Raw genomic sequence first — 23372 nt, 5'->3', positions numbered from 1 at the left:
CCAAGTTCCTGAAGTCCAAAATCCCAAGTACATATTTGTTTAAAGCTGGTGGAACTGATTCCAGACAGGAGAGAAAAAAACAGTTTGGTGATTCTAGCATTATATTTTAATTCTAACGAGCTTTTGCATTTCCAGAAATCCTGGTTTGCAATTTAAACACTGATCAATGTGGCAGTAAGTTTGGAAAAGACAAATGTCATGAACTTCCTTTCTTCTTCAAGTGTTTTTTATTATATTCATTGTGAAGCATTTGGAATATTAATCTTGGGGATGGGGAAAGGAAATGTCTGGTTTGCTTACTGTAACTAGGAAAGTAATTTCTAGGGAGCTGTTTACTTAAACTTAGTTTCTTAGTTTGGGGTTTTTTTTTTCAGCAGTTTTTTATATGGCTCACAATTCTGGAAATAGTTTGAGCTTCTTCTGTGGACAGCTTGTGCCTATGTGTAGATAGCAAAATGCCTGCAGATGGAACACGGTTGAAATTAGGCTTGTTTTTGTTTCAGCCAACTTCTGGCTTGTTTTGGACCATTTCAGATTGAACTGGCTAATGGCCAATGTAGACTGGATAAATTGGTTGGTGCTGTGACTGTTCATCCAGAACTCTCACAGACATCTCTTTGTATCGTGGAAGAATTTTGAAGCCTCTCAGTTTGTTGTTTGTTTTGTTGTAAATTTTTTTTTAACATTCATCAGAAACGAAGGAATAATTATATTTTCTATGTATCTCAAAATGGTTAAGGTGTGGTCCTGGTGGGGACAGAGTCTAAGTGACAAAATAGTTTTGTCTCTGTTTTGTGACATTGCTAGGCACTAGTAGGCACTATCTTGTATTTTGAGCTCTCACCCTGCAGCTCCATTAGCAGCAAGTTCTGATTGTTGAAGTTGTGGATGCAAAACTTGCATGGTTGCATGGTCAGTTCTAGAGCAGCTGAGTGTCTGCTGCTGCTTCCCTGTGTTGCTGGGGGTGCAGGGTGCATAGCCAGGATGCTTTGCTGCTGCAAAGGAGAGGGAGGGAGGGAGGGGTGGATTCCAGTCCCAAGCATCTGCCATCTGGGAGCTTCAGGAAATGGGATTAGGTTGTGGAAACTTTCTGGGGTTTTTTTTCTTTCTTTCTTTCTTCTTTTTTTTCTTCTTGCTTTCTATTTAATTTGAAGGATTTGTGAAGAATAAATAAAAGAGTCTTTGAGCTGTTCCTGCTTGCCAGGGAAGCCTGCTTTTTCCTGGATACGTCCACACTCTTTTTCCCTGTCAAATTTTGAAGTCTTGTTTAAAGTAAGTCATTGTGTCACCTCTAATAACAGTATAAACTGTCAAGGATAGTCTTGGGGCCTGTTTTGTGATGGCTTTAGTGGTGTAGACCTGAAGTGAATCCCCTCTTCCAGCAGGAGATGGGGTCTGAATAGGCCAAATGTTACGTGACAGAGCAGGTAAACAAAGCAAATGATGCATTTACAGGTGTTAAGAAGTTTTCCTTTTGCTTGACAAGAAAAGTAGGAGCCTCATAAAGCAGCTGATGAGGGTCCTGTCAGCAAGGGGGAGGTCCTGCCCAGGAAGAGGTGTGGTGGCATTAAATCACCTCCTGAAAAGAGGGCCTTGACCATTACTGGCAAGTGTAGGTTCCTGCTGGGTTAATGGAGCTGCATGATATCCATTGCAGTTTAGCAGCTCAGCTCTGGGTTTAGGGTTACAAACTGTGCTCTATTAAGTAGCATATCCCTTTGACAAGCAGAGCCTGTGGCTGGCCCAGCCTGTTGCTCAACTTTGGCTTCCTTTCACAGAATGACAGTCCTTGGAAGCAATGTTCCAGGGTGTTTGGTTCCTTCCTGCAGCTGTAAGCCCTAGCAGCAGCAGCACTACCCTGGTCACAGAGGAGAAGCACAGCCTGCCATGAGCTGTTAAGCTAAAGCCTCAGACAGATCTCTTTTTGTCTGTCTTCAATGTGTCTCCTGTTTCTTGTGTGTTCTACAGACTTGCTCTGGCATTGAGACGGGCTGTAGAAATTGAATGGAAAAGGGAGCGAAATGTATTCCTGTAAATTTGGGCAGAACCAGGCATTTTTGTGAAACTGAGGAAGGTCCAAAACGTACAATTTCTTTCATGCGTTCTTCTGCCAAAGTTGCAGAAAAACATAGCAGAGTTTTCAGAAAACCACGTACTTATATAGACTACATAACACAGTTCCTCTCCAGGGTTTATACTTTGCTTTGTGGTGAAAATATTTTTTTACATTTGTAAGCCAGCTGTTGTTCAGTTCTCTTAGGCCAATTTCATGAAATCCTCTTTGAAGAAATGACATCTTGAATAATTTCAGAGCTGTAATAAAGGGGGACCATAAGTCAGTAATGGTTGATCTGTTGGCACTATTTCTGGGTAATCCATTGCAATGCAAAATATTCTGTGTACTGCAGGTGGGAGTGCTGCTGTCCTAGTAAGCCCAGCTAAAAGGCTTTGCAAGACAAGTCTTGGTCAAGGTTAGACCTTGGTTTTTGGTAGCTCTACTGTTACTTTGCCTGATATCAGGGCTAGTGATTTTCAATCTTTAAGATATATGTGTAGGGCAAGAATATTCCTGTGTTCAGATGAGGAAACTGCAAGGCTGAGATGCTGCCATTAAAACTTTTTGCTGCTTCAGCCAGAGACTAATCTGTGATGTGATTCCAATTTCACTGTGACATTCTTCATGCTGCGTTAAGCGAACCTTGAAGTGGGAGGCATTGGCACAGGTGACCCAGAGCAGCTGGGGATGCCCAATCCCTGGCAAATTCCGAGTTCCAGGCCAGATTGGGTGGGGCTTTGAGCAGGCTGGTCCAGTGTGTGGCGTCCCTGCCCATGGTGGGGGGATTGGTTTGTTTGCTTGGTGTGTTCCCAACCCCCTGTGCCCACCAGGCATTGATTTAGATTTGGCTCAGCCACAAGAAACCACCAGGCTTGGGATGCTCCATTCTTACAGGACCTTGGCCAAACCCAGGCAGGTTTCTTTCTGCTTTGGCACACTGCTGACCTTTGGCTGTGTCTAACACCCAAAGATGAGCCCCACCTTTGGGCCTTGATTCTCAATAGGAATTGTGACTCAAAGGCAGGTAAAGTTTTTCATAAATAGGTATTGTATACTTTGAGCCTTTTAAGTCTTTAGCACATTAAAGAGATTGAAGGAGAAATCTATGCCTTGTCAGGATGCAATACACTTTTTATGGGCAACTAGACTTCATTGAGAGCTAAGAGTCAGTGCTGTTGTGTTTAGGAACAAGATCATCTAGATTTTCTCAGTAATCTAGTAATCTAAGTCATCTTTCAGTCCTACCTTTCATCTGTTAAAGTTTGATATTTTATATTGTTGTTCTTAAAAACATAAGCAAAATACCTGAAATAGGAAAATCAATTTCAGATAAACAAAATTTGAAGAAAAAAGAATGTCCAAAATGTGGCAGACTAAAAAGCAGGAGGAGAAACTACTTTGGAGAAGTAGTACTGATTGAAGTATCTCTCCTAGAAGGGTATAGAATTTTTACATGGTTGTTAAATATGATTTAATTGAATCATTTTTCAGAATAAAAGGGCTGTTTGATTTTTAAATTTGAATAGTCCAGTTTTGAACACAGAAACATTAAAATTAAACCAACCTAACGGATGTATTTTCTTTCCTTTTAAGCTATGATGTTATCTTTGCCGGGGGCCCTGAAGAGCTGCTAAAGAAGTTTCAGGAAACCAATCACAAGGTGGTGTTTGCAGCAGATGGACTGATTTGGCCAGATCAAAGGCTGGCAGACAAATATCCTGTTGTCCGGAGTGGGAAACGATTCCTGAACTCAGGAGGCAAGTGGGATCCTCAAACACTTGAACTTGAGCATGACCCATCTCTGTTATCCATTCTGTGTACTTGTTGTATGTGGAGCTGTTCCTGAATTACCCAAGTGCAAAACTGATGACTGGGTATGCTGTCATCTTCCTCCCCACCTGAATAGCTCCTCTTCTGTGCTCAGGCATAGTTTCCATTCAAATTTGCACAATGTGTGTTTGACAATAACTTGTAAAAAGCAGATAAATATGTCAGGGTCTAGCAAGCAGCTGTGCATGGCATTGTAATGCTGTGCAAGGATGACCCCATTGCTGCAGGAACAATGCAGAGCACAGGCCCAGCAGAGCAGCACGTGCTATTTATAGCCTGGTCACAGAATTCCCAAACTCTGGAGGTCTCTGCACACAGGGTGGATGTGCTGGCAGCTCTGCCTGGCCTGGCAGCATGCCTTACACAGCTCCTTCTACAGGGAGTGGGAGCTACTCCCTGTAATCTCAATGACAGATGAATTCTGGAATCCTCCTTTAAATGCCAGCTTTGCTAATAATTTAGCACTTGATTAATACATGCACTGATACAAACACTGTGCTGTGCAGAAGCTATTGAGTGTGTCATTTCTGGGGCACCCTTCTTCAGTGTGCAGATCTGGGAATGTCCCTGCTTCTTTTCCTCACCTATCTGTCCTATCTTTTTTATTTTTGTGTATATTGGTTTTGTGTTGAATTCTCATTGTATTTCTGGCAGTATTAGATTCTGGTGTCTCTGCCAGTAAGAAGTGATTGATGAAAAGGAATCTTTTTCCACAGATGGGCTTCTTGAGAAAGTGATAGTCTGATATCATGCTTTGGCCTTCTCAGAACTATCCTGGACAGATCTGATTTATTTTTTTCCTTAAAATACCATTAGTATAAAAATAGCCAATAATTATTAATTAACTTTTTGAAACAGACCTGTTACATACCTCAGGAAGAAGATTGGATTTTGAGCCAAGTTTCATAAATTTCATAGTTTTTCTTTACTGGCAGCACTCAGAATGAAATACCTGGTGGCTGGACAGCGTTGGCAGGGTAGTGTTTTTATGGAAATAACCTCTGTGTGTGATGTTGCAGGATTTATTGGTTATGCTCCATCCATAAATCGTATTGTGCAGCAATGGAATCTGCAGGATAATGATGATGACCAGCTATTTTACACCAAAATCTATGTTGACCCATTGGCAAGGGTAGGTAGTAACTTGCTTTCTCTTTTCTTTCTGCTTGAAAGAACATGCTGCTCCTCATAAAACACCAGGGGATGAAAAGACAGGAATGCTGTCTATACTGGAGTGCCATGTTGACAGTTGTTTGTTCTCCTGAGGTTCCTACTGCTGCAATGATGAACAGGCTCCCAAAGGGTCATGACTTGATTTATTATTTCAGGCTGCCTTCAGCCCCAGGCAGGCTGTGCTTCATTGTTAGAAATAACAGCTCTGAGGTATATGATCAGACACATTTATCTCAATGAGGGTCCCCTGTACTTGGCAGTTTGACGGCCAGAGAATGTGGCATTTTGCCAGGGTGTCACTGAACTACTTGCTGATCCAGTGTTTTATACTTTGGCTTGCTGCCATTTCAGATCCTGCCTTCAGCTTTCTGTGCAAATAAGTTCAATAAAGCTGCATTGTAAATTTTGGGTGAAGACCTCCTGTGTCCTCACTTAACAAAGTTCTCTGCTGAGCTGCAGCGTTGAAGCGTGATAGGTGTTAGAGGTATGTCCCTGGTGCTGCAAAAAGAGGGATAAGGGAAGCTGACAATATATTGATGCACAAAGACTTTAGAAACTGATACAGAAGAATTTTGAGAAGGATTTTGGTAATTTGTGTGCTTAAGGCAGATGCAAAGTTTTTGAAATATGTACATTTGTTTCTGGCATAACTTAATGGCAAATCAGGCCTGTTGGAATACAGATTCAGAAATAGAATGGAATATTTCTGTTGGAAGGGACCTGCAGTGATCATCTAGTCTGACTGGCTGACCAATATGGGCCTGACCAAAAGCTAAAGTGTGTTACTAAGCTCGTTGCCCAAATGATTTTTAAGCACTTGACAGGCTGGAGGTATTGACAACCTCTCTAGGAACTGATCCAGGCTTTGACCACCCTGTTCATAAAGAAATGCTTCCTAATGTCCAGGCTGAACCTTCCCTGGTGCAGCTTTGAACCATCCCCACCAGCTCAGCACCTCCCTGTCCCCTTGCCCTCCTCATGAAGCTGCAGGGAGCAGCTCCTCTAAACTAGACAAACCTCAGCTGCTCCTCATGGGAAATTCCCTCCAGCCTCTAATGACTGAGTTGCTTACATGCAAGTCCAGTCAGATGCCAGGTATGCAATTGAAGAGACAGGGTGTAGAGATACTAAAGCTGATTCTGCATCCAAGTCAGAAGTAACATAATTGGTTGTCTAAATGGTTTGTGTTCTAGACCAAAACTGTGTGTCTGTGCAGAGCACTGCTGCACCAGGATTCAAAACACCTCCATGGTGCTTACTGTACATCACCACTGATTCTCTGGGTAGTAATAATGTGCCCAACGCTGTAGAATGTGCTAGAAGATCTTGGAAGACCAAAAAAAAGGACGTAATCTGTTTTTAAGTGTGTTTTAAATGTTACATACCTGAATCAGCATTTTAAAAATGCTAAAACGTGGTATTTAAAGTAAGCTAGGATTAGTAATACAACATTAGGAACATGTTTTAAAACCACCAGTGTTTTATATTCTGACATGATACTTAAATTTGACTTTTATATTTTTGTGACTCTGAAACACAGCATGTTTTGTTTCTTGGCGAAGACTTGTTAGTTTGTTTTTTTTTAAGACACAAATTTTCTTTGGCTTATACTGCAAAATTGCAGTTCCTGTGGAGAGTTATGACCTTTATCCTTCAAGTTTAAAGTTTCTGCATATGCAAAACTGATTGGTATAGAACTGCACAACTTGGGAATACAGACAAATATAGCAATCTGATGAACACATTTTCCCTGATTCCTTGCTGCCACTGTGGTATAATTGCAGTGTGGCTGTAAAAACATTGGCTTTTAGAATGCCTCAACAGCTCTGGTGCTTTGATTTCAGGAGCGCATTAACATTACTTTGGACCACAAATGTACAATTTTCCAGACCCTAAATGGAGCTGTTGGTAAGTGTGTGATTGGCACATTGTGTGTTTCATTAACTGTTATTAACACTTCTTCCTCTGCTTAACCATGAGTGTAGCTCTTTAAACATGTGCTTATTTTAAGGAAGTGTTTGGATGGGTAAAGCTGATCACCAGATTAGTTACAGGTCTTTTGGGTTGATTGTTAATTGAATGCTCTTATTGTAAAATATTTGGTTTAAAATGGGAAAAATAGTTTTAAATAGATGAAGTTGGCAGTAAATATAGAGTTAAGGATAATTTTTCTATTTGCCTTTCCAAAACTTAATTACAGGAGTAAGATTAGTAATTAAAATTGCATTTTAGATGTTTTCAAGCAAACAGCTGTACATAATGAAGTTGAATAATGTAGAATTCTCTTTATTTAACTGTCATGAATTTAAATGGAAAAATGCATCTGTGCAAACTTCCTTTCTTACATCTGACCTTTAACTTTGGAACAACTTTTTTGTAGTCCGATCGTATCTGAAATAACTGATTTCTCTATAAATAGCAATACTGAAGCTACTACTGTTGAGAAACTATGAGGTTTGATATCACCTTTTTTATCATAAGGAGCTTAGAATTCAAGATCTAGTTAGAAAAAGTGAACAAAAGCTTCTAAATAAATAATACTGACAATGATAGCAACAGCAAGGTATATTTTATCATCAAGGACTTAAAAACTCTGAAGTTTTAGCTTTTTTATGAACTTACTGTACTGCTTTGTTGATTTTCAGATGAAGTCCTTTTGAAATTTGAAGAAGGAAAAGTAAGAGCAAGGAATTCAGTGTATGACACCCTACCAGTCACCATTCATGGAAATGGTCCAACTAAAGTGAGTGACAATTTGGTTTTATTTTCATGTAAAACCAAGACATCCATGAAGGCAAAAAATAAAATAGTGGGGGAGTATGAAACAGTCATAGCACACTACCAGTGCACATTTCCATTTAATGTTATTAGGAATTGGGAGGATAAAAGCCCTCTTTGAATTCATGTTATTCTGCTGTCACTGTAGCTTGATATTGTTGCTGAAACAACTCATTTTGCTCCCAGATTCATCCTAGCATGGGATATTAGAAGCAAGTAAGCTTTTGTTAATTTTTTCACTAGCACAGAGCTGTTCTTGAAGCCAGTGAAGAATGTCCATCTGGTTATTAAATCAGAATAATAGGGGGCAGGATAATCTAGCCAAGAGTGATGGGCTGGGATACAAAAGAGTAACACATCTGTTCCTACCCTAGACACAGGTGTGTGTGTGTGTACACATATATAAAAAATACATTGCATTTAGGCAAAAGAACAAGCCTCTGTGTAAGTGTGTCTGTCTGGGTACAGGTGTGGCTGGCTTTGCCATTGCCTTCAGTGTCACTGATCACTGCTGTCACTGTGCCCATGGCTTGTCAGCTTTGGGCAGGCTGTAGGGCCCTGTCTGCCTTGTGAAATAGCTGTTTGGACAGATTCTGTTCATGTGTGAGGATTCAGTGGTTCAGAGGTCCCTGCACAGTTTCTCAGAGAAATGGCTGTGTTTTGGTAATGTGGCAGCTGCATCTCTTTGTCCTGTGCAAAGTGTACAGATGGATCATTTACAATAGTGTCTGTTGGCTGAAGGATTGGCCATGGCTGCTTTCTAATTTCTTCTGAATAGATGTCCCTTACTGTAGGTCCTTATTTTCAGAAAAATGCCTTTCCAGGAGAATGAACCCACTAATATCCCAGGGACTGCTTCTTCTTTATTTTTATAATTGTATTTTGATTTTGGAATCAGTGAATATTATGATGCCTTTATCTGTTTTCCTTATAACTACTCAGTAGGGGTGAAATGTATCACCAATTCCTTCAATTTTTGCCTCAATTAAATCCTCAAATTCTGTCATCAGTGGCTTTGCTGATGTGTTGCCAATAAAAGGAAAGGTTCTGTATTTTACAGTTGGGCAAACTGCACAGGAACTTCTTATATTAATACAAGAGTTATGCTACATTTAAAAAAACAACACTCCACCTCTGCCTGTAATGATGTTTTAAAAACAAAAAGGAAACTTTTGTGACGCATCACTTTGTCAGTGTGGTTAAATTCTTCTGTTTTAAATCCAGGATGGAATCAAAGGGGCAATAGTATATTAGGCAAAAAGTTTTCTCTAGTTTGTAAATAGACTAGCATTAAAAAAAAATCCCGTAATTCACTCCCAGTACATAAAAGTGTTTTATTCATGAGGTACTCTTGCTTTGTACTTAATCTCTCCAATCTGCAGATTAGTAAATTGCTCTGGTTAGATACACTTCTCAAAATGTATACCAAATAATTTTTACATTCTGATGTGTAATAGTTTTATTTTTCACCTCAAGTGCATGTAATTTTTATGATATAATTATTTTTGTAGACTTCATGGTACATATGTAATCTGTTTTTTTCAACAAAAAGACTAAGATAAAGTTTTTACCTGCTATTTTTTTGTTTGTTTCCTGTCAGTTGCCTTTACTTACAAGTGATTGAATGAGTAAACCTGAATTGTTTGAAATGTACAGATCATCCTTTGCATGCATATTTTGTTAATTTAAATTGTTCATTTATGTATCAGATTCACCTGAATTATTTGGGAAACTATATTCCCAATGCTTGGACACGGGAAGCTGGCTGCAGTATTTGTGATCTGGACTTACTAGACCTGTCAGCAGTAAAGGTAAGAGCACCCTGCACTGGAGCAAGGCCCTTTGGGTGCAGCTGAGAGATGTTCAGTGATTCCTGAGGCCAAATGGCTTCTTCATGCAATGTGTTTTACTACTTTCAGGAGTATTTTTATACATCTATTTTAATACAGGTTTGCACAGTGTTACTGAAGATGATGCCATACCCAAAAGACCTCCAGATTTTCACCTCTGTTCACTGAGGGTGAATGAACAATTTTTGAATTGTGCAAGGTTCTAGAGAGTTATTAGAATTTGGGAAGAGGTAGAGAAACTCTAGATATTTCAGATTTTTTGACCTACAAAATAGTCAGATGTCACTATAGGACACGAAACAACACGAGGGCACACACTGCTGCTCTCAAGGTGAAGAAAAGGGAAGTTTATTTTCTGACTCCAACATCTATAGTTTTCCAAAAGTGACAGTGGATTGGAGGGTGAAAGTGCCACCTCTCCAATGACACTGGACAAACCAACAGTCCATCAAATTTCTCCTCCTCCATAAAAGAATGCAAAACAATAATTTATTTACAGAAAGTGTGTGACAAAGTTTGTTACAAGAATGTAAACATCAGAAGGTTTAGAAAATCCTAAAAAATCAGGGCGACAGTCAATATACATCATTTGAGCAACTTTGTTGCAAATCGAGTTTAATAGTCAACCAGCATGCCTACAGTTACTATTTTCTGAAATTAAACAGTCCAAAACTGCTTTGCCTTGTAGAGGAAAATGCAAATATTTGTATTATGTAAGCAAATGTGTTTCTGTAGAAGAAGCTCTGGATTTCAGTACAGTTTTCAGCATTCTTGTAGCACAAATACACACACACACGGCATGTGTGTGTTCCCAGTACTTGGCAGCTTTGGCTCTTCCACTCCAAGCATGATGTCTTTCATGTCTCTGTAAATATTTCAGCTTGTACACAGTAAATTTGAGGCAGAGTAAATACTGACCTCTACCATGTGGAATTGTAAGACTTGGACGAAAAAGTAAATTCTGATTATGTCTAACAGGATCTTTCCAGCAGATGTTTCATTTCTGTTCTGTATTGAAGGTTTGAATGAAAACAGGTCTTTGGAAGATCATGTTAAGAATAGCATGAAGAAATAGTGGCTTGTTATCTTTGTAATGAAAGGAAAAAGTGAAAGAATTTCTGGGCAATAAGTAGCTAATGGACTGGAATATAAACTAAAAAAGTTTTTGCTGGAATTTTAATAACTTTCAGATTCTTTCTCTGTTTTTAAATTTTCTTTTCTCTTTTAAGATAAACATTTGAATGATGTTACAATTAAATAGCATATGTACTCCCATCATAAATTTTACCTGAGGAAAAGATGTTGTCAAAGATTTTTTTCCAATGGTGTTGGTATTTAAGATGTGGTTTTGGAGCAGTTAAATCTGAAAGCCAGTAAGGGGGATGCAATGATTTACTGGAAGGCTTCTTATAGTTTATATACATCTGCTTGGAATGTGTCTTCTTTACTGTAGTGCATTCTTTGGACTTCATGCCTCACTCACTCTGCCAGAAGAAATAACAAGGCTTTTCCTTGGCCTCAGGGGAGGTGTTTACTTCAGGCATTTCTCAGTACCAGCAGGATTTCATTTTCTGAACGTGCTCTCTGTTCAGGCCAATCTGGGTGCTACTGAACAAGAAATTTTCAGTGAAAAGAGCAGTTCCTCTTCTGTGCCTCTAATAATTTTCTCCATATTGTTTTATTTAACTGCCTGCATTTATACATTCATATCTTCTGAGGATTTTCCCTTTTTTTTTGGGAGTGCCTACAAAGGAGCTCAGGGGTACATGTGCAAGGTCTCTGCTCAGTCCTTGTCCTTTTGACAGAAACAGGATCTTCTGGGCTGCAATCATGACTGAGGTGTGGGAAAACTCAGTAACTGCTCTCCTCTGGTAATGTCAGCAGCCTCTGCCACCCCCAAATTAACCACCTGTTCAGGTAGAAGCAGCATAATGGAAAATAAGTCGAAGAGGGCACCTGGACTGCAAATTGTTGCTACATTCTTAAGGATTTTTTGCAGTTTTTTGGTTTTTTTTTTTTTTTCTGAAACCTAAATTAAGTTTGTTCCCCAACTTAACCTCCCTAGAAATGCTTTTAAATTCTAAAGCTTCTTACTGGTGTGGAGACTTTCCAGTGTGGCTGAAAAGGATGATCTCACTCCTTTTCTCATTTCACTGGCAACTCTTGTGGCAAGAGATCCTGGACTTTGTTCTGTGCAATTGTACTGAGACATTGTCCTGTGTTTCTTCCAAAAATTGTCTTACACTCAACTACTGTTTATTAAAAAGTGAACTTTAAAAGTCAAAAACATGACCTCACTGAAATGAGAAAATCTGTCAGAGAAAATGCAACATCTGGGTGCAAACTGGGTATTCCCAAAGTGGTTTTGCTGAGAGGAAACTTTTGATTTCACATACTCAAAATGCTCATTGTGACCTAGATTCAGATTATGCAGTGACAACTCTTTGTGGTAAACCAAGGTCTGAATTGATGAACTCTGTGCTTTGAGGAGATGCAGTTTACAGGAATTTTTCCCCCTAATTTTTTAACCATTGTGCTTTGGCCACACTGAGATGTCAGTGTAGAGCCAAGTGGTTCACATTTCAGTGTAATGAAGCAGTGTCAGTAATTCCTCATTGTCCCCATAGCCTTTGCACATCCAGCCTGAACCTCTTTCTGTTTCCCCTGGAGAACAAGGGGAGATGACTCTGAGTTAGAGAAATTACAAAGTACAGTGGCTGCAGCAGTTGTAGCTCAGTGTGCCCAGCTTAGCCTGGGCAGCTTTCCTTGTCCCTGGCCATCAGTGGCACCTGTCACTGTCATATTTTCTGAAAAATCCCTTTGCCAGGATTTCTTCTCCTGGGAAGATGAGAAGCCTCAGAGAAAAACCAATATTATCTCATTTACTTCTCCCTGTTTTGCTGCTTTGGAATGTGGCTGGAGATTGTTTACCAACAGGTGCATGTTGGATTGGTTTCATGTGAATTCTTTTTACACAATGACCAATCACCATCAGCTGTGTTGGAGTCTGAGGAGTCAGTCATGAGTTTTTATTATTCATTCTTGTTAAGACTTCTGTCTGTATCCTTTCTCTTTCTTTATTATAGTTGCAGTATAGCATATAATATAGCACATCATATAGCATAATACAACACAGTATAATAGCATAAAATAATAAATCAGCCTTCTGAGAACATGGAGTCAGATTCTCACCTCTCACCTCGCCCTGGGGACCCTCTCAAACTCAACAGGCACCAGTGCCTGTGCCAGCCTCAGCAGTGCCACCAGAGAGGGGCACAGGTGCTTTGCTGGAGACACAGCAGTGCACTGCTGATTGCTCTGCAGGTTTTGGGGTGTCTGTGCTTCCCCAGCAGTCCTTATGAGCTTTGCAGCTGTGAGCAGGAGGGGTCAGGGCACTGGGTGTTTCTGGGTTCCCATGTAGACAGTGACGCTGTGAAACCTCAGCCTGTGTTGATGCTTTATCCAGACACTTCTCAAGTGGGTGTTGGCCTGTTTAAAGAGCTAGCTGGCAGCCTTTTATGCTCATATAAGGTTTCTCTCTGAGCCTTGTAATGGACTAGATTTTTATAGTAATTGTCTGGTTTAGAGATGGAAATAATTTTTAGTCAGTGTATTTCTTTGTGTAGGAGTTGAGGCCTTTGAAGGTTAAAATGCAGTAATACATTTCAGGACTACAAAAAAGTGCTGTCTGTGTTTCTTTTAGTGGTCATGATCTCATGATTTCTATCAAACACATACAAAGCAGCCAAATACCATCAAAATATGTGAATTCACTTTAAAATAAGGGCCATGAAAGTTCAGTATTCTTGGATGTAAGGATAGCAGCTCTGTTAGTTTAGTAAAGATCTTTCTAAAATCAGTGAGTAGGGAAGGAATGCAGGGCCCAGTTAAAATGCATGGGGAGAAATAGTGCATATACATTTATAGAAGGGTATTGCAGTCTTTGGCTTAAGGTACAGCTGAGTAAAATATTTAGTGGTATTTATTCTTTAACTATTTTTAAAAAACTGCTCTCTTCTATATTTTCTTGTAAATGTAATCTGTGTCTGTACCTTTAAAAAAAGCCATTCAGTTTTAGGTGTATTTCCTTAAATGATTCTTTTGCTGTTTTGGTGGGTTTTTTTAAAGTAAGAATTTTAAAACCATATTACATTATTTTCTACTTCCAGTGTGTGTCTTATACCGATATTAAATCTGTTGTCTTCCCTTATTATGTAAAGCCAGTGAAAATAATGGGGTGCATAGCACTTCTGAGCACACTGGTTTTGATTGTGTGAAAGCTGTGTGGACTAAGTTTACTACATGACGTTAGTTGCTCTTTACTATAAATAATCTTAGAAAAGAGGCAAGTCTTATTGGTTGTATCAAAATATCATTTTTTTTAGGAATATCCAAGAGTAAAAATTGGTGTTTTCATTGAACAACCCACTCCTTTCCTAACTAAATTTTTAGACAGACTGTTGACTCTGGACTACCCACGGGAGGCACTCAGTATCTTCGTTCATAATAATGTAAGTATGACTTTATCATTGTACAAAGCTTCAGTGTTGGAAATTATGCAATGAATCAAAGTGTGGAGTACATGCATTTGATGTAAGAACACAGTTAAAGTGCATAGGAAGAGATAATCCTTCAGAATTTACTATGCAGAGCTGGAAAAATTAAATGCAAATGTGTCAGGACTTGCTGAATTCTATTTAAAGAAACTGCTTAGATTATTTTACTAATGAAAAAAATGTGTTTTGAAGTATGTGCTTCTGGAGGAAGTACTGACTGACATACAACAATAGAGTAAAATAGGAACAGGACAGTTCCAGCTGGAAGGGGCCTGCAGTGACCATCTGAGCCAACTGCTGACCCCCTCAGCACTGAGCATCAGTGACACAAAATTAACAACTGTCACCTGATAGTTGACATGGGGCCTTGTTTTCATCTTGCTGCTATCCCAGTGCATTTTTATTTCTGTTGGCACTCCTGCTGGGTCCCATGGAAAGATTGGTGTGTTCAGATGTATTTTGGCTGGCACTGCAGATAAGTTGTTTTTGAATTCTTTGTGCTAATTACCTAATGATCTGGCATTGCTGATACTTCCCCAGTGACTCCAGTCAGTATTGCTGCTTTGGGCAGCCTGGTCCAATGGAAGATGTTCCTGCCCAAGGCAGGGGGGTTGGAAGGAGATATTTAAAGTCCCTTCCAACCCAAATAATTCTGTGATTCTGTGATTTTAATGAGTGAGGTGTCAAATGTGTGCAATTATTTTGGAAAAAACATGAGGCTGGAAGAGAAATGGGAGTAAAATTTAGTTGTACCCCTTTTCAGTGTGCGTGCATTGCTGTTGATATGATAGCAAAAAGGGGATCAGTGATAGAAGTAGAGCTTATCTCTAAAGTGTTCATTGTGGTTTTGTAAGGGGATTTTGAGAGTATAAATGTGATGGGCACATGGGAATTGCAGCCTGTGTTGGTTTTGTAGCTTCAGCCAAAAGTTTTATGGTGTTTGAAATAGAATATAGACTGAACAGCTTTTTATTATAGAGGGGGAAAACCCCTACCCAATATTTCAATTATTCTAATGGCAGCCATAATAGGCAAAAGCTACAATGAGGGCACTGGTTTGGAATGATTGTGTGCAGCTGAGAGCTCTTAAATAGAGATAAATAGAAAGGTAAGGAGGAGGGTAAATAGGAAGTAAAGGAACAATCAGTGGGACTGCATTTTAAAGACACAATGGCTGTGCCTGTACAATTTGGTACAGGTACAGCTCCCTCTTTAAAGTGATTCTGGAGAAGCATAAAAAACTCCAGCATGCCACTGAGGTTGTAGGGTGGGTTCTAAAGACTGTAACATATATATCCTGAAAAATAATGCATAGCTAGTTTGTGCATCTTGCATTGTTGTACAGCTTTGATTAATACTGCTGATGTGTGGGATTATTTTCCTAAAGTTTTGGACAGAGGAGGTTCATTTTAATGACAGATATACTGGAATATCTTCAAACACTGTTTGGCATCTGTTTCTTTAGGACAGAATACAGTGTGTTCTTGGACACTGTGTTTATGATTCATACTTACTGGTGCCTTGCATTTGCAATAAAAAATGTTTACATGATTACAGGAGGTTTATCATGAAAAGCACATCAAGAAATTCTGGGAAAAAGCCAAGAACATTATCAGAAATATTAAAATTGTTGGACCTGAAGAAAACCTGAGTCAAGCAGAAGCCCGGAACATGGGAATGTAGGTTCTAATTTATTAAATGTGTTATAGTGGTGCATACACTCACATTTTTTCATCTTGCCACGTGTATTATTTTGTGCCTTTAATGTTTACATCTTCACCTGTGAAAATGGGAGCTTTTGTGGTAGAAAAGATCTAGACATAAGACATGAATTGTCAAGTGTGGTATGTCAAGTATGGTTTCTGTCTAATATAAAAAGCTGTTGATCATTGTGAAAAAATCTCTCTGGTTTGGGCTACTTCAATAGTCTGTCATCTTGTCTTGTGATGATAGCCTAGACAATGCATGGTATTTTTTTTTATTTTCCAGCTACCTTACTGCAGAATTTTTTTCATTTTTGCATTGGATATGCTTTTAACAATTGCTCCTTGTCCTAGTGTTTACTCCTTTTTCTTTTTTCTAAAGTGACATTATATTTAAGTTAGCATATGGTTAAAGCTTGACCTGGATGTACAGGTGACTGAATTCTCTTTCCTCCTGTGGTTCAAAGGGGCAGGAATATCCTTCAGAAGTGCTCAAGCAGAAATTTCTCACAAAGACAACTGACTTCATCTTATGTTTGGTCTTGCTTTTTTCTTTTGTTCATACTAGAGCATTGAAAACTTTAGCTTTTTAACCTGGCACTTTCTGTGCCCCAGTTGAACCTTGGAGTTTGTATCCCCTGTCTGCCCTGCCTGTCACAGGGTCCCTTTAGTGCTGCAGCTGGCCCCTGCAAGAGTGCTTGTGGCTCTCCCAGCACATCAGACACATGATGCCGTTGAATTCTCAGCCCAGGATCCCAGCAGGATCCCACCTTGCTGTGGCCCTGCAGCATTTGCAATAAAAAAATGTTTATTTGCAGTAAAAAATGGATTCATTCCATCATAAAACTTTGACTCATTCTTCTGCCAGATCTTCCCCCAGTGTCAGAGCACAGAAGTTAATTTCAAAAGGCCATTTCTGTTCAGAGGTTGAGCATAGGCTGTTCATAGGCTCAGCTGAAAGAATGAAGTCCTGAGTCTCTGTGGTGTTGTTGGAAGTTTGTTTGAATGGGGCCTTGTTGTGCTGAAGGCTGATCTCTGGCTGAGGTCCACACCTCTCCCCTTGCCTTTCTAGGAAATGCTGCAGATGGCCAGTGGTAGTGTAAGCACCCTTTCACATGTTTATAAATCAGTCTTTCTCTCTCTCTAATACTCTCTAAAGCAGATGTACAGTCATGACAAACTTTTTTTGGGGCATGTTATGTGTAACTGAGGTGGAGTTTCTGGAGTTGCCTTTTGCTCTTTGCTGTTATATGAACAACATAAGGCAGGATCTTCAGTGCCATCAATATCTATAGTAATACTAAATCCCACCCAAAGAGCTGGAAACCTGTCATCTTTTGGTAGAACCTACTGACTTATAGCAACACTTGGAAATGCCACTCAAGTGTTTCATGTCTTTTTTTTTAGCCTTTCTCTATAAAGTATGAGTTCTTACAGTTAGTTCTTTTTTTCTTGAAGGAAAAATCATCTTTGTTTTTGCCTTGGTTGCAGATGAGATTTCAGCCAGCTGTTACAGAATTTGTTATGACAGAAAACATGAAAAGCAATTAAATATGTTCAAGTAATAACGGGAAGTTGGGAAATATTCACTTCTGAGGTTTTATTTATAAAAAGTATGCTTTCCATAATATTTTTTGCTCCTGGTACTTACAGCCTACAGGACTTCTCTTTTGGGGTAGTTGGTTCTTTTTTGTTCCTCCCTCAAAAATATTAGTAACAGAACAGGGTAGGAATTCTCCAAAACTTAATAAAAAATGCCATTTATCTCAGGTTTTAAGTGGGAATGTGCACGTTGTGGCTGTCTGGAGAGATGCAAAATGTAACCCTAAATAGCAGGAGATGTCACCCAGGCTTTTGGCTGCAGACTTGTATCTAGAACACCTTTTCTTTCAGAGGTCTGTCAAATGATTTAAGTGTTCTCCCTCTGGGCTTGCAGTCCATATTTAGAATTGTATTTCCAAACTGAGAGGTCTGAAAATGATAACTTGATTAATTACAAGTTTAAACTATGTCTAAAAAAAAAGAGAGATGGCCCAATGGCAGAGAAATTGGGTGGCCAATATGTCTCTGTCACAACCAAGCAGATCCTTGGACTGTCTCAGTGGAAAGTGTGATGAAGGGAAGAGCTGTGATATTCTCCCATTTTCAGATGAGGTCACTGTTCCAGATGGACTTGTGGTTTGTAAACTCAGTCAAACATCACTCTGGTTGCAAAATACTTTAAACTGATGAGCTTCACTTCACACTGCCAACCAAAAATCTTGGCTTTCTTCTGAATTGTTGTTAATTGCTGCACTGAAATTGTCCTAAGTGATGTACAAGGACACATCTGTCTTTTCAACATTTGGTCTTACTTCAGAGCAGGTGGGGTGGAAAGCAAGTAGATTGAAGGGTTTAGCCTTTGAATGTAGATAAGGAAGCATTTTACACATGAGCTTTGCCAGAAAACAATTTCCACTGTTCCTTGGAGTGACCTGGGTATGCATACAATAGTTTCACATATAATCTGGGATTTCTAACTCTGGAGAGGTTAGCATGCACTGTAAGAATGTAATACTCTAAAGCACGAGAATATAAAGGGTTACATTTATTTCCTTGGGCAAAGCTACTGGGCAACACTGAAAGCCTAAAGGAAAGATGCATTAATTTCTGGAGACTGTGTTTGCTTTATTAATTTTGACTCATCCTTTTATCACTTTCTTTCCCTCCATGTGAAACCTGTAGTGTTTTGGGGAGATATTTTTTTAAGTGACCTTAAAGTGCCAAGGATCACCAAATGGCAAAACTTCATGCTTGCAGCATAATTCTTCCAGCATTTTTAGATACAAGCCATCATGTCAGATGTGAAGGATAAGTTCTGCCATGTGGGGATCCAGTCCAACACTGTAGAGAAAGAAATAGGAGGAAAAAATAAGTCAGAATAGTAACCTTGAAATTTCCTGACTGTTTAGGACAGGAATGATTTTAGAGAGTTCTCAATTGAGTACTGAATGACTGAGTGTGCCTTAGACCAAAACTTTTAATTTAGTATTTTGTGGTTTGGATTATTATGTGAATGAGGCACAGGAGGGTTTCTAACACTAAGCACAGGGACCAGTTGGAACAGAATTTTCTGGGTCTGGATTTAAAAGGGATGGGGGCAGAAAAAAAGGCAAAAGTTAAAGGATGATGCGTTTTGCTATTATGTAAGTAATTTTCCAGGTATATTTGCCTATAACTAAATATAAATTTGTTCCACTTTATCACATTTTCATAATTAAAAGCATTAATTCTCTTCATGTTTTTGTTAGCACCAGAGGGTTTACCTGCTTTTGGGGCAGTGCTGGCAAGTGTTGTGGCTGGAACCCTGGACTGGGATCAAGTCTGGTCTCAGGTCTATTTTCCTCACTAGAATAAGGATAAAGGAGCTGAATGTTTTTGGAAAAAATTTTACATCTAATGCCAAGTGCAGTATAAAAGGTATCAAATCAAGTGGAAATTGAACTAAAGCACTTATTATAGATATTTTAAAACAAGAATTAAGATAATGTTGCAAGCTGTTATGGTGGAATTAAAATAGGGAAAATAGACAAATTCAGTAATGCTACCTGCATGATAGGAAGCTATCACTGTAGTATTGATTGAGGAGATTGTTCCACCTTCTCTAAAAGTATGATAATCTCCTCTTATTCTGATGGCATAGGAAAACTGAATTCACTATACCAAGTTTTGGCCTAGCAAGTCCTCCCTGCCAGAAACATACAAACATAGTCTGTGTATCTTTCATATTTACAGTAGAATGTGTTTTCTTTGTCTTTCTCTTGAAGGCATGGGAATTTGTGCAGTTTATTCTTCTGAGATCAAATTCACAACTGATAGAAATTGTGTATGGGGACATTCCGTTACTTTCTCCAGTATAAATTCACTGCCTTTGCAATTGGTTTATATTTCTCTTTACCAACTTTGTTGTTCTTGTAGGTCAAAAAGACAAAGAAGAGGTCTTTAAATATATGTTTCTTTATAAAAGTTTATAACTTTTTGTCTTACACTCTCCATAAGGTTTCAATTACCATTCAGATTGCATCTGTGGAATCTTTTTCCAAAGACAGCATTACAGCCACTAGCTAGAGGAGCTTACTAAATAAGGTCATTCTTCACTGTTAAGTGATTGTACTGATACCCAGCTGTATAAATTAATGGCACGTTCCCCCTGCCCCATTTTCTATTAGGGCACTCTATAGAAGGCATTACTGGACTTAGGAAAGGCTAGAGGCCACTTAGTTAATTAAAAGAAAAATATAAGTCATCTAATCCATGTATTTTAATCTTCTAGTTAAGGAAACTACTGTAGTCTAAAGACACCTTTCTTTACAATACTGTGCTGCAGAGGACTTTAATGCAATGAATCAGTTCAGTACTTACTTGTAGTTTGGGTTTTTTAAAAAGCTTTGTGTTTGTTTTGTTTGTGAATTTTTTCTGGACATGTGTCCATGTGGACACTCTTATTAACATGAGTTAATAATTCTTTTTTGTCTTTTTAGGGACCTTTGTCGCCAGGATAAAACGTGTGAATATTACTTAAGCATAGATGCGGATGTCGTGCTGACAAACCCAAAAACTTTAAGAATACTAATAGAACAGAACAGGTATAGTAAATCTCTTATTTTGTAGAATTTCCTCTAAATTGACAGGATTCTCTGGGGTCTGTCCAGAGAAAATATGATCCTATTTTGTTTTTGCAGAGTTAAATTCTCTTTGTTTACTTGTGGTATTTCATTGCCATAGTTCATAACAGGCTTGGGGGCCAACAATTCACAAAGCATTTTATTCCTGTCAAACAGCAATTCCTGATGTGAATTTCAGTTTCAGATTTTCCTATTTTCTTATTCAATCTGTCACTTCACAGGAAGATAATTGCTCCACTAGTAACTCGCCACGGGAAGCTTTGGTCCAATTTCTGGGGTGCTCTGAGCCCTGATGGTTATTATGCTCGATCAGAAGATTATGTGGACATTGTCCAAGGGAACAGAGTGTAAGTAACTGCAAACTAATTCTTAAAGTCAGGGCATCCAGTGGTTATTAGCAACATATTGCATGAAGATATATGAGTATGGTATTACTCCTGGAGAGATGAGGTTAGATATATTGTTTTGTGGTTTTTGTTTCATAGAAATTCACTTGTTTGCTCCCACTCACAGCTTGACAAAAAAGGCCAAGTGTTTAATGTGATGAGCTGGGGTTAGGTCTGGACACAGCCATTACTGGTACCTGTCTGATGGTGTCAGTGTACAGTACAGAAATAGGCAAGATAAACAAAAAGCAAACCCAAAACTCTACATCCCTGGAACTTCAGGCAAAAGGAATGGTTGTTGTATTCATTAAATGACTGTCAACTCATTGGGGCAAATGCTTAATCAATGGAACAGCTATAATTGCTTTGTGTGTTTCATCCTGTATATGATGTCACAAATATCTTAAGGAGTTCTTCAGCAATACTTTGTCTAGGATAAACTTTTGGGTTTATCCCTCCCCTAAATTAATGTGATATAAATTGTTCTAAGCTTGACTGTTCCATATGGGGATGCCTTTTCTTTGCTCTGGAAGAACAAAAGGGTCTGAAACAGACTGCTTGAATAGGACTGGCTTGTTTTCAGTCCTGCTGTACTAAAAGATGTGCTTGTGGCACCGAGAGGGGGGGAAATCTGCAGAGGGAGCATTTTGAAAGCAATGCTTTTGTGTTGAAATTGGCTCAACTCACATAAATACATGGCCTACTGTGGTCTGTGGGTATTTGTGTGAGGAGGTCAGACCAGCTATGTGGAGTCTCAGTGAAGTCTTTAAACTCATTTAAAAATCTGTTTTGGAGTTACTTTCTCCATCTGGTATTGTAAAATAATATTAAAAGAGAGTTTGACTGATGGCCTTAACTATGGAAACATGAAGTACACGTGTAGTTAAAATTCCACAGAGAATTTGACCTTGCAATATTTTTATAACAGTATTTCATAAAAATTGAATTACTGCCTACGCCTACTTTTGAGATGTCCAGATGTAGTTTTCCAAGTGTCTTGGGAACCTTTCAGCTTCTTCTCCTTGCAACTTGCTTAGTCTTGTCAGCAAATACAGAGATGCTGATTTAGTAGAATAGGCAACAAATTGGTTTTCATAGCTTTAAACTATTTTTGTGTTGGTTTTTCTTTTTCTCATTTTCAACAGAGGAGTATGGAATATCCCTTACATGGCTAATATATACTTAATTAAGGGACAGACTCTGAGATCTGAGATGAAAGAAAAGAACTACTTCATGCGTGATAAGCTGGATCCTGATATGGCACTCTGCAGGAATGCCAGGGAGATGGTAAGGTGTATCTGAAACAGCTTGCTTGCAAATACACACATTTCTTTGTGTCCTGCTGTACTCATAGACTGCTTCATTGATTGATCTTGGATATTATATTTTACTTCTAATTCAAAGTACTGGCCAATTTTTGTGTGATAAAACTTTTCAGGTGTATTTTTTTAAATTGTTGAGAACAGAGGTTTTCTCAAGGTCAATGCACTGATGCAATGAATGCATGGTGTTTTCTAGTTAAATTCCCTGGAAATTTCTGTTGAGGTTAAAATATCTTTCTCCTTGGCACAAACTCAGTAGATGAAAGAGAGCTCACCTGCTCTGCTGTCTATGACTTAAAATTTGCCAATGCATTTGGATCATCTCTACTGTGCACATTTTTATACAGTGTGAAACTTCCAGGAGACTGAGTTGGAATGTTTTGCCATTTTTTATGAAGTAGATATATATTGAAACTAATGATGGGCAGTGTTAAATAAAAAGCCTAGATGATTTAAGGAAAGGTATGAATCTTAGGGAGCATGAATTACTCATTAATTTTTCTAGATAGATTAAAACTGTATCAGATAAATACTACTTGTGTTAACCTGGAAGTAATGAGAGAACTTATTTGTACTGTAGAGTTATGAATCTGTAAATCCATATTTCTACTGATATTTACACTAGTTTCAGCACAGAGACAAATAAGACCTAAACCAGACCTATTTCCAGACACTGTAGCATTGAAAAATATTTTTGCTGAATTGAACAAGAAAAGTTGGCAAGTATTAATTTTTTTATTCCCTCATAACAAGGCATGATCTCCTCTGTTTGTACTGATTCTTCAGAACATCCCTGTCCAGTCCTGTTGTATCCAAACCTCCTCAGCATCAGTTCCTGCAAAACCTGTGCTTTCCATGTGCTCATTAAACTAATCTGACTGGCTCATGAGAAAATTGCTTCCTCTTTTCCTCTCTGTCAGTCTGGGCTGTAGGAGGGTTTGGTACGTGCTTGTTTTTGTATTGCAGCAGATAAGAAGGGGCTGGTGGAAGCAGCTTTGACATGTGTATGAAGAGCTTTGCTTGGAGATGCATGTTGTCTGTAAAGGCATTTCAG

The 23372-nt window shown here is 38.8% G+C and overlaps 1 protein-coding gene across 2 annotated transcripts in view; it reads left to right on the top strand.

The window, feature by feature from the left end:
- PLOD2 (procollagen-lysine,2-oxoglutarate 5-dioxygenase 2) overlaps positions 1-23372 on the top strand; it is a 48557-nt gene that overhangs the window by 18461 nt on the left and 6724 nt on the right. For both annotated transcript variants that reach the window (XM_066556686.1, XM_066556685.1), the window contains exons 4-13: positions 3650-3813; positions 4906-5018; positions 6904-6967; positions 7705-7802; positions 9547-9648; positions 14073-14198; positions 15801-15922; positions 20467-20571; positions 20832-20957; positions 22142-22283. In XM_066556686.1, coding sequence (XP_066412783.1) covers positions 3650-3813; positions 4906-5018; positions 6904-6967; positions 7705-7802; positions 9547-9648; positions 14073-14198; positions 15801-15922; positions 20467-20571; positions 20832-20957; positions 22142-22283 — 1162 coding nt within the window. The remainder of the gene's footprint in view (positions 1-3649; positions 3814-4905; positions 5019-6903; positions 6968-7704; positions 7803-9546; positions 9649-14072; positions 14199-15800; positions 15923-20466; positions 20572-20831; positions 20958-22141; positions 22284-23372) is intronic.

This window comes from Molothrus aeneus, chromosome 10, assembly GCF_037042795.1.
Source record: "Molothrus aeneus isolate 106 chromosome 10, BPBGC_Maene_1.0, whole genome shotgun sequence".
NCBI classification, from domain to species: domain Eukaryota; kingdom Metazoa; phylum Chordata; class Aves; order Passeriformes; family Icteridae; genus Molothrus; species Molothrus aeneus.
Note: the sequence above shows the minus strand (reverse complement) of the source record. Positions and strands in the feature narration are given on the sequence as shown.